Source organism: Clarias gariepinus, chromosome 21, assembly GCF_024256425.1.
Source record: "Clarias gariepinus isolate MV-2021 ecotype Netherlands chromosome 21, CGAR_prim_01v2, whole genome shotgun sequence".
NCBI classification, from domain to species: Eukaryota; Metazoa; Chordata; class Actinopteri; order Siluriformes; family Clariidae; genus Clarias; species Clarias gariepinus.
Window position 1 is genome coordinate 16,088,619 of NC_071120.1, and position 11,731 is coordinate 16,100,349.

Sequence of the window (11,731 nt, forward strand, 5' to 3'; positions counted from 1 at the left end):
CAACAACTAGGCTTTATTTGATCATGTATTTCTATTACTAATTTAATTTTTATGAAGTAGTTAACTAATTAGGTTTTTTACATTAAAACGAAGCAATTTGTATATTTTTATGTGACTATTTCTTTTAAATGTTACATCTATGTAATGCAAAGCATTTTATATAGATTAAGATTAATTTATAAGATTTTTCTTATAGCAGCATAGTACTATAATAAATTACTGTAAATTACTTTTTTTTACTGAAAATTATAACATACTTACATGTGACAGCTTACTGACTCATTGCAATCTAAAATTCTATAAAGGTATTTCACATGCATAATACATATTAGACCTGGTAAATGGTCACATGCAATACTATGGATCAGACAGGCTTCTTTATGCATCTATTTTATACATAGTTAGGACTGTGAACACCTATGAAATTTGAATATTAATCAAAGCATACCATATAACAGTGCATTCTGAGTAACATAAAATATTACAACAGAACATATAACAATTTATATTGATCAGCTGATATTTAACAATAACACATAACCTAAGATGTCTAAGTAAATATTTTCTCCCAACCTCCCAGGTCAAGGCTGGTTGTATAAATGTAAGCTGTCCATGAACCTGTTCTGCATATCTTCAATATCTTCAGTGGTTTCAATGGGCACACTGGGTAGAGGCATACAAGGGGAATATAAATTATTTTCATAGTGACATTCATAATCATCGTGCAGAGATTCTCCGTAAGCGCCAGCGGCTCCATGCAAGGGCTCACATACATGAAGGAAGGAGCTACTGGACTGAGGGTGGTGGCAGGGGATCCCATGGAAGAGCATACGCTCAGCTCCTGGACTCGGACTCGGACTGGTGGAAGGACTATGGGGCATGAGGCATGTCTGCTGACAACTGTTCCTCCTGGTGGGCCGGTGCAGGTCCAGCTTTGCTATTAGGGGCTTGCCGATGTCTACCTCTTTGGTCCATTGTACCTGCTCATCTAGAGATTTAAATTCAGCCTGCAGACAGACAGTGAAGACCAGATTCTCCTGTGGGGTGGAGAAAATGGAAATGTTTGAAGACCACCACATCGACCCATATAATTCTTAAGAAGGATCTAGCCAATTAGATGAGTCTTCTTCAAGAATACTCAAAAAATCTATTTTTTAGTCAAAATTATATAAGACCTACCTTAAGCTTCTGTAGGGAACTAAGTCTTGTATAAAGGCAGTGCTGGGGAAGACTTCCTGTGAGCAGGTAACTTCCAGTTTCCTCTGGAGTTTCCTTATTCATCATCTTAGGGTCGAGGTCCTGCAGGAACAGATACAAATACTTAATTTTCTGATAAGTTACTAAACAAAAAAAAAAAGCATTTAAATAGCTTTTATAGCTCACTGAAAGGTTGATGAGGTGAGCCTGACATGAGGACATCTCCTCTGGCTTCTTAACAATGTTGGTGTAGATGACCAGCACATTGGAGAACTCGGCCGCAAAGCCCAACTTTAGCTGCACACCGCATTCGAAGTCCAAGGTCATGCTTTCTGGCAGCTCTGGAGTGCAATAAAAACAAAGAATTAACAAAGAATTTACATATTCTACAGGTATACTTGTACATAACAATTTTGTTCAAGCATTTCCCATAAATAGCTAATTAAAACACAGTATTTGTGATATGGTTAGAGGACATTTATTTTCTTAGTAGTTCACCATGTGCTGTAGCCCAGAGGAGGCTGTGAGCTTGGACCACATCTGAACACTCTCCAGGCAGGATGGGGTCAGTCAGGGAGCGTCTCTCAGAAAGGCTGCTACGGATCTCAAGAGCCTGCTTGCCTTTAGTGGGATCAAACTGGCCCATGTCTAAAACACAACACAATGAAATATAAAGGGTTATACTGGTGCTTTTGCTGAGTATAACTGACAGTATCTCAGTTAGTATCAGTACACCAGTTAGAAAGTATATATAAGATAATATTACTAAGATTAATTGCATCGATTACTGATTTCTGTCACCACATGTTTTTAATTTAACAAGCATACATTTACATTTAGGCATTTGGCAGACGCTCTTATCTAGAGCGACTTACATTTTTATCTCAATATACATCTGAGCAGTTGAGGGTTAAGGGCCTTGCTCAAGGGCCCAGCAGTGGCAACTCGGTGTTTTGTGGGGTTTGAACCTGGGATCTTCCGAACCGTAGTCCAATGCCTTAACCACTGAGCTACCCCTGGCCTCCATAAATAAATAAATAAATGAGTGCTGGTTATCATCGTGTCATTACATCTACACCATCCCCTGACTTGGCATGAGCAGCAGTTCAAAAAGATGCATTTGGCTGACTTCTACACTTCTACACTACCTACACATCTCGTAGGTTTCCTGTGATAGCCTTATGGTTGGTATTTTAGCTGTCATGTTATAGGGGACAGATCGCTGATGGGTGGAACAAAGGATTTTATGTTTTCTAATTTCTAGAAAGGCTTATAAGGGAGTGACTATAGCTACTATAACATAAGTCGTAACAGGACCCAACTTGTTGAACATTATTAAATGCAACTATAAAAGGTTCAAAAACCTTAAATGTAACTATAAATGATCAGTTTGATGCCATTCATTAATAAATTAAGGGTTTTAAGCATTGGCAAATTGCAATTGCTGCGATCACCCCAAGATCGTAATGGCCCTCTGTGAGATGTCAAGCTCTTGCATGTTACCCATGTGTTGACTAGACAACACACTGTCAGGTTTTATTTCTTACATAATCTATCAATTCCAAATGAAAGGCTATTTACTGCAGTGGAAATGTACAGAATGTAATAAAAAAAAAATCCACACCCTCTGCAACACTGTCCAGGAGCACAGTAATTTTTTCATCTTCCAGGAGGCGCTCTTTGAGAAACTTGATGAAGACACCATTGGTGAATCCGCTGGAGCTTAATTCAAAAGCTTCTGCATCTTGACAGCTTCAGGAGTAAAATATTTTGACAATGAAATTTTTTTTGGACTGAAGATTTAAACCAGAAATAAGAAACAAATTACCAAAAACTTACGTAGCATAACCAAACACAATGTTGGCTGTGACTTTGAGTGTAACATTTGGCATGTCCTTATCATGAACGTTTCTGAAAGGACATTTACAGCATTTATAATAGTATATTGGAAAATAAAACTTGAACCAAGTATAAGCAAATGCAGGAATATGGAATAAGCAATTTATTAAAGAATACGTTCTTTAACATATTAACCAAGAATAATTTGGTTAAGATTTTTAATCACATATAAATATATATAAGGACTAGATGATTGGTTTTAAAAATTATTTTATACTTAAAGCCACATTGAATAAAAATATGCATATTTATTAAGCTTACCTTTTCCTGCACATATCAAGAAGGAAGACATTGAGACCAGTCTCTTTCTCCTGCATCAATTTCAGAATGCTTTGCACACACAAGCAGTTTGCTGATCGGTATGGGTTTGGAGCATCAACAGGCACCATGAAGCTATTTCCAAAGTTCTCATAACCATGACCAGCATAGTAAAGCAGGCCTGTAAATAAGAAATGATTTATTTTATTTGATCAGTGTAGTAAATATTTATTGGGTAATGCTGTTATACATATGTTACAACTTTTGTATAAGGCTGCAGTACCATAAACGCCCTTGTGTAGCAGAGAGAGAAACTCCTCTACTGCATTGCGCATCTCAGATTCTGTCAGGTCCAGCAGTGAGACCACTTTAAAGTTGAGCTGGCGAAGCAGGTTGGTGAGGTCATACACATCCACCATGGGAGCCTTCAGCCGAGGGTGGTTCTGATAAGACATGTTACCTATCAGCAAGGCCACTTTGTCTGTGGCTATGACAGAAACAAAAGGTATTTATTAAATTGTGCAAAATACCACCTTGTGCAAGTGACATTATTACTGACTTCACAATCAGATTTGTAAGCATTTTTATTGGGCTTAATTTCAGAATATTTATTAATAAAAAAATTTTTTTAAGTAAAATGTCAGAAAAGTTTGTTTTTCTTTTAACAGTTATAAAGAGTCATATACTCACCAGCTTCTTTTTTGTTACTAAGTCATGGTTATAATTAACAAAAAAAATCAAAAAAGCAGCACTAACTTTTGTTAGATTATGTGGACCTACAAATTTCACCATACATGTATCTGTCAATTAAATGTTACTATATAAATGATCGTGTCCAATCAACAGCCTTCAACAGTGCTGTGGTATCAATAATATTTAACACCTGGCACCATTTCCACTTAAAACAATCTAATATTTTACATTTTGTACATTTCATAATAAAAAAAGTCGCCAAATTAATTTAAGAATTAATTAAGAATAATTTATTTTACAAAAAGCTTACATTGTAGTACATTACTATGTGAACTTAATTTTTCCTTTACCTACCGTAAGGCTTCTCGAGACTGTTATCTGAAAATGAAACCCAGAATGACACAAATGTTTAGTGTTTATTTTTTTAATAAGAGTGCATATTTTGAGGAACCAGTCTACAATTGTAGAAATGAAAATACTTACATTGTCCAAAGGCTATGAAGTCATCTGTATAAAAAAAAAATTAAAAGAGCTGAATACGATCTGATATACAGTTATACCAAAGAGTGAGGCAAAGTAAAAAAGATGAACAACTAATAGCCCACACCCATTTAAGAACATGTAAATCTGATTCCTTAATTGAATAACTTGCACATTAGATTAATTGAAGGCCTTTCATTCGTTCATTGCAAGAGTAGAGAATAGGAAAGTATGTGCTATGCAAACACATCTTAATAAATGAAAGAATTAAGATGAAAAAATGTTAGCCGATGCTCCCCTTCTAGAGAATATGATGAAACTTGTACACTCTTAGAAAAAAAAAAGTTTTCTGGGTAGCTAAGGATTTGTAGCAAGCTAAAGAGGATATATTACTATTGTCACTCTCTGTACAGAGAAAAATGCTCAGTTGTGGGTTTTAAGTTGTTTTTCTTTTTTTTCCTTTTTTTTCCCAGGAGTGTCACATTTGCAAGTGCTGAAAGTATGAATTGAATGACTTCAAGAATCCAAAGGTAAAAGAAGAACCACATTTCAGGTTTGGTACATGCACACATGCACACAAATGTCCATTCCTCACCACCATGTCCTGCTTTTTGAACAGAGGCTCAGCTCCATAGTGGGGTCTTTTATTTCTGCTACCTCCTTTACACCAGTCAACAGAGGAAAATGGAAAGAGTCTTATGAGAGTATTGAGAAAAAGCATTGAAATTATGTTCAGCATGCACCAAAAATGTGTCGATTAGAACTGGTTTCTAAGATGACCAGGTTCAGATTGGGTGAATGAAATAAATGCCCAAAATCCCAAGAGAGTTCAGAAGGTGGGACATAACGTCTTAATACCTTCAGAACATTCCGTTGCCCCTGAAAACTGAAATGTTGTCCTCGGCCTTTTGACTTCAAAATAAAAGCAGTTACTTGAGGACTGAACTATGTTAGGTTGATAATAGAACTATTCTATACTTATGCATATTAACTTTATAAATAACATTAAATTAGGCTGATAGGTACTTTAAGCTGGCATACCTACGTGGATGTCTACTTCATTACTCCAAGTCCGCTCATTGTTGCAGGAGATTTCACAGCGATATCTTCCCTGGTGCTCCAACATCAAATATGGGATCTAATCCAACAATAAAGAATTCTTTCCAATCAACTGACCCAATTAACCCAGCAAATTTGCTTTTAATTATGTTTTAAGCTTCTAGAAAAGCTGAATACAAACATGAAGTATGTAAAGCAAGCCTATGTGTATGTTCATTCTCTTTACTTGTCTCTTACACTGAGTCTCCTCTTAGTGGCGTTCTTTAAAGGAGCCCCATTCCTGTACCACTGGTAGCGTGGCAGAGGTTTTCCCACAGCTCCACATTCCAGATACAGAGCATCGCCCACTAGCAAAGACTGAGGCTTGGGCTGTATGACCACTCTCAGTCTTCCTTCAGAAGGAATAGACATCATTCCTTAAAAGAAAAACTTACATTTAATATACAGATATAAACATAGCACAAAACTATATATTTAGGTCATTCAGCCAAGTATTAAGTGTGTTGTGGGGACAAACATATTACGACAACATATGCCATGTATTATCGTTCCCCCGTGCACTAATCAGATGTCACTAATTAGTTCTTATAAATCTAGCTAAAGGGTTGTTCAAATTTAAATGAGCTGTATTGGTTAATAGATGGAAAAAATATGTGGTAGGACTTTTACATTCTGCAGCTGTCCACCTTAGCACAAAAATGGCTAAAACTAAAAAAAAATAAAAGGAAATTTTCAAGTGAATTGGAAGTAATCAAGCAGGCATAGATTAAGCAAATGACACAGAGTACTGCAGACATCTTTTTGATCCTATGTCCAACTTAATACAGCAGGTTTTTAGGAATAAAGGACTTCATTTATGTTCTTGCATTGCATAAAATAATAAAAATTTAATTTCACTTCTGTTTCTATACATTTGGCAACCATTGTAAAATGTGATGCTTTGTTGTATATTGTACCTTGTTTATTTTAGAAAACTCAAAATAAATTAAATACTTTGAGTTTTCTTCTATTAATGATACATTTTTATCATTCCCCCCACAAGTTCAAGAAGATATATACAGTATATACATTATATACAGTATCTGTGTAAAATATATATATATATATATATATATATATATATATACATATATATATATATATATATATATATATATATATCACTACCTTTAAACACCCACTCATTGGATAAAAAATGTACTCTGCCTCGTTCTATGTTAAGTAGCTCAGTATGCAGTTTGCAAATTGCTAACTGTCACCTAAAATGAATAATTTACAAAAGCTGTGAACAGGTTAAGTAGAGTACCAGATCAAAAAAAGTACATTACAACCTGTTATAGTGCTTGCATTGCACTCAAGCAGGTTTCATTCTTACTAAAGGCCGGCCTTTACTGAATCTGTATAAATAACCATGAAAAGAGAGAACTGAAATTTTAAGGGTTCTAGATCCTAAGAACACCAACTGAGCTACTTGTCACCTACTCTAAGCCACTGAAAGTTATTTGTACTTAATATTTTTCCTCTCCTCTTGCTGTTTACAAACTGTCTGCATTTTCTTCTTCTCTGGTTATATATAAACTTTCTGCATATTCTATGTAGGCAATTACTAGATAAAAGGGAATTATTTGTACTGTAGCAAAGAATATCTCCTAACTGTGAAAAGCAATTATGTTGCTTACCATATGCTGGCATTACATCCAGCACATCCACCTGAACCCAGTGGCTGAACTCAAAAGCATCACCGCAGTTTACCCTGCAGATGTAGAAGCCAGTATCTCTCAGCTGGACAGGACTCAGCACAAGATCTGAAGAGGAACATCCAGGAACCTAAAGGAAATGAACACTAAAATAATTACCAATACTGCTTGAAAAAAAAACAAAGGTAGCCAAATTACATGCTAAAAATCTTTATGATTAAATATCAATTCTTTATTGATTCCTCTTGTAATGTACCTCGTCTTTTGTCTTGAACCACTGGTACTGAATAGTGGAGCTTGAGGTGGCAGCAGCATAGCAGCTGAGGCGAACAGTGTGTCCAACTATCACACTCACAGACTGGGGCTGAATAAGGATTTGAATCCCTGTTGACATCCAAAAAAAATCATAACTAAAAGCTAAACAGATTTTTGAGCTTAAACGTAAAACATTATGGCTCAATAGTGCAAGGTTTATAGTGCTTGTATTTTTACAGTTCCTGAAGGTTCTTCGTAATTATGTGAGTACACAAAGGGCACAAACTGTCTTAAACTCCTCTGCTATTGTGACACTAATGTCAGTAACTAGAGCAACACTAAGCTTAACAGTCATGTGACTTTTACCATGTTGTTTTTACTGGAAATTCTCCTCAGACTACATGCCAAAAACTAATGTTACGACATGCTGGTAACTTCCTTTATGTATGTATGTATGTATGTATGTATGTATGTATACATCTGGGGTGACTGTGTAAACTAACTGCTTTTTAAAAACTTTTTAAAATGTATAACATATCTGATACATATATCCTTGTAGAGGTGGCTTAGGCGGTTGAGACTATTGATTGCTGATTGAAGGGACAAGGGTTTGAGCCCTGCCGCTCCCAAGTTGCCAATGTTGGTCCTTAACCCTATGTCCATACAAAATCATTCGATGGTTGGCGGCTACAAAGCCTGGATGGAGGAAGGTTGGGTGACGGGCTAGCAACCCGGCACCATAAATTTTAACACAAAATGTACAGTACCAGTTAAATATTCAGACACACCTTCTAATTCGATGTTTGTTTTGATTAGTGACTTTTTTTTTACATTCTAAAACAATATTGAAAATTTTAAAACTATGAAATAACACATCTGAAATTAGGTAGTTACATAACAACAACAACAACAACAACAACAACAGTCAGTTGTTATATTAAAACATAAAAGTTGGCTGTTCTGGAACAGTCATTGAAAAAACATTTGCAAAACCCATCAAGCATCATGCTAAAACTGGTTAAAACAAGCAAGCAAGACCAAAACCTACCTCTGCTGCAGAGGAGAAGTTCATTAAGAGTTACCAGCCTTAAACATCACCAATTTACAGCACCTCAGATTAGAACCGTTATGAAGGCTTTACAGAGCATAAGTAGCAGACACATCTCACCATTTAACTGTTGGAATGTTGGATGCCTTTAGAATTGTTTTACAATTTAGAAACAAATTGAAATTCAGGAAAGACCATTCAATTTTTTTTGTGTCCAAACTTTTGACTGGCACTGCCTACTGTATGTGTGCGCGGGTCTGTGTGTGCAGCCCTGTGTTGTACTGGTGTCCTACCCACAGAACCTTGGACCAGAATGAAGTGATTATAAAGGAAATCAATAAATAATATAAGAAATAAATGTACAGTACCTGATTTAAGACACTGTATGGCTTCAGTGTGACCCATCATTTTGAGAAACTCCACCAGATCCCCCACTGTGCAGCCTCGGTCTCCCATGAGTCTCAGTAGACTGCGAGATGGGCTGCCCTCCACCTCTAACACCTTGAGAGAGCACATCTCCATGTCCCCCAAACTGAGAGAGAGAGAGAGAGAGAGAGAGAGATCTAACACATGATGTGGACTGAAGCTCTTAGTTAATGTGATACAGGTCTTTACCTGACTTTGTAGCGCCGGTCACTGTTCACAGTCTCCCCAAGTTTTCTCCATCCTTTACTGTTTGTTTTATCAAGAGCCTCAGCCAGTCTTTTTAACACCGATTCTTTAAGAAAATTAATATTAAATGAGCTGTCATAAGAGTCCTGAGACATTTTGTTGATTTTAAAAAGTTGTAAAGTTTGCGAAAATCTGTTGCTTCCGGGGCCTGAACGTTTAGAAAGTCAAACTTAACCGCACGTAGCTCAGGACGGAAACGACTCGGTGTGTAATTTATCGTAACATGACGAAAAAAGATATCAAGCAGCTCTTAAAAGCAAAACCGAAAAGACCAGCCATGGGTCGATACATGAGCGAGTCGGTTTTGCAGAACATAAGCGCGTCCGAAACTATAGAAAAGGGCAAAACGTGTAAACCTGTCCACAGGTAAAACACTGTTACAGTTTCCTGGGGAAATCCACTTCGCCTCAGAACATGGCCATGTCTCAAATACCTTGTTATTCGGAATCAGGTTGCACTACAAAGGCTATAGAAACCATGACGCCATACCCTTTGTAGTGCACTTATATAGAAGCTAAACAACGGTTTATAATACAGCCTCTCTCTATATATATATTTATATATATATATATATATACGCGTTAAAGTTTCCACTTCCTGATTTCATACTCTGACGAAGGTGCATCTCTATACAAGACCCAGATCCTTCAAACTGGCTCTTGTATAGAGATGCACGAAGAAAGGCAGACGGATAAATGAGACAGAAGCGACAATACCGCCATGTCTTTTAAAGTATATATTACATTTTATATTTAGCGCATAGAAATACTGCTCTTCATCATATGTGTTGCATTTAATGTCTATCACTTTATAAAAACCTTGTAACTTATTTCACGCGTCAAGTAAGTGGGTGTTACTAATCTGCATATTCATGAATTCAAGTTATTTGCACAGTTACTAGCAAATTCTTACAAATTCTGTAAGCTACAGACATCTTAGTTTTCAGAACTCTACACATTTCAAGTTACAGTGCTATACTTTTTGGCAAGTAAATTAGGGCATCTGCTTTGTTTACACCAGAGGTCATTTTAAAACAATTAATTAAAAACAAATTTATTTTATCCTAAAGCCTACAGACTGAAAGTACCAGAAATTCATGCTTTTTGAAAGCTTAAAAGGTTAATTCAGATTGCATCTCTGATTGTTAATGGGCCAGAAACCATAAGAAAATCTAAACCAAACAAATGTGGACCTTCACATTTAATTTTAATTTTAATTTTTTATAATTTTTTTATTTTATTTTAAATTTAATTTTTTTTTTATTTTTAGGATGAGTTTTCAAACAACTGAGGTACCAAAAGCATCAGTACAAATATCCATTCATTTTGAACCACATATCCTGTTCAGGGTTGCCTGGGGCCACACTAATGGCCACAAAGCAGGGTACACCATGGATGGGTACAATCACACACTCACATAGCCAATCAATACACACTATAGACAATTTGGAAATCAGCCTACAGCACATGTCTTTGGACTGTGGGAGGAAACCAGAATACCCAAAAGAACTCCATCATGAACAGGGACAATATGCAAACTCCACACACACAGACCAGAGGCGAGAATTGTACCCTCAATGCCTGCTGGGCGACTAACTTAGCCACTGTGCTGCATCTGAGCAAACAGTTGTATGCAAATCTAAAAATCTTGGGGCCACATACACAATGCATCATTTATAAAAAGGGACATACTGTATTACCTTTTAGTCATAAACAAACTCAAGAGGAAATGTTAAAATAAAAGCTTGTTATGCAAGCAAAAAGCCCCTGCATAAAAACCAGTATAGAACACAGACTGAAGTTTTCAGATAATCATCATCCTTTAAGAGGTGTGTTCTCTGGCCAGAAGAAAGAAAACTTCACCGGCTTCCTCATAACTTGTTGTGTATTGAGGAAAAATAGTGAGGCTTTAAATTGATCATGGCTAAACCATTAAATTTTAAGGATGCACATCATAAAATGAACTGGTACACATTAGCATCATGAAAAAGAAATACTAGAGTATTTAAAAATACTGAATCCAAGCATAAAGACATCACTCAGAGAGTTAAAATACAGTAAAAACTGGGAAAATCTGCAAAACAATAATACAAATTATTTCTTCTAAGCTGCAACATAATGACTTAATGATAACAAAACAAAAGTACTGGACAAGCCATCATTAAGCGCTGTCCTGAATTCTGTAAAAATCTAAACAAAATGGTGAACTAGAATGGAAGGGTATGTTTAAGTCAGCGTTCCCCCAAACCTGACTGAGTTACAGCAGTTCAGTTAGGTTGAATGAGCAAAAATTCCAAGATTAGAAATAACTAAAGTAAATAAACTAATAATTAGAGTCAAACTCAAGCAATTAAAAGGCATTGACAACAAATCCCAATCATGTGTCTACAAGCTTTTGACTCACTAAAAATTATATAGCATATTAAATCTGAAAAAATCTATATTGGTTTTTTATTTAATCCTCTTCATGCAAA

General features: G+C 36.0%; 1 protein-coding gene across 2 annotated transcripts; it reads right to left on the reverse strand.

Annotated features, from left to right (window-relative positions):
• Positions 1-191: 191 nt before the first annotated feature.
• On the reverse strand, positions 192-9,675 carry malt1 (MALT paracaspase 1). Of its 2 annotated transcripts, XM_053481610.1 has the most exons (17): positions 9,202-9,675; positions 8,955-9,118; positions 7,540-7,667; positions 7,266-7,413; positions 5,824-6,002; positions 5,569-5,665; positions 5,386-5,439; positions 4,531-4,554; positions 4,402-4,425; positions 3,638-3,841; positions 3,358-3,535; positions 3,037-3,108; positions 2,822-2,949; positions 1,696-1,845; positions 1,384-1,538; positions 1,180-1,299; positions 192-1,037 (listed from the first exon to the last, which is right to left on the reverse strand). In XM_053481610.1, exons 1-17 carry the CDS (start codon positions 9,351-9,353, stop codon positions 582-584), a joined length of 2,433 nt encoding a protein of 810 aa, XP_053337585.1. In that variant the 5' UTR covers positions 9,354-9,675; the 3' UTR covers positions 192-581. The 2 variants fall into 2 exon arrangements, with proteins under 2 accessions (XP_053337585.1, XP_053337586.1); XM_053481611.1 differs by lacking the exon at positions 5,386-5,439 and having other exon boundaries at positions 193-1,037.
• Positions 9,676-11,731: the final 2,056 nt, after the last annotated feature.

Coding starts and splice junctions, on each gene's coding strand:
- malt1 (XM_053481610.1), bottom strand. CDS start 9,353: ATGTCTCAGGACTCTTATGACAGCTCATTTAATATTAATTTTCTTAAA. Junction 4,426..4,530: donor CTTCATAGCCTTTGGACAAT/GTAAGTATTTTC, acceptor TTTCATTTTCAG/ATAACAGTCTCGAGAAGCCT. Junction 3,842..4,401: donor CAGTCTCGAGAAGCCTTACG/GTAGGTAAAGGA, acceptor TTTCTGTCATAG/CCACAGACAAAGTGGCCTTG.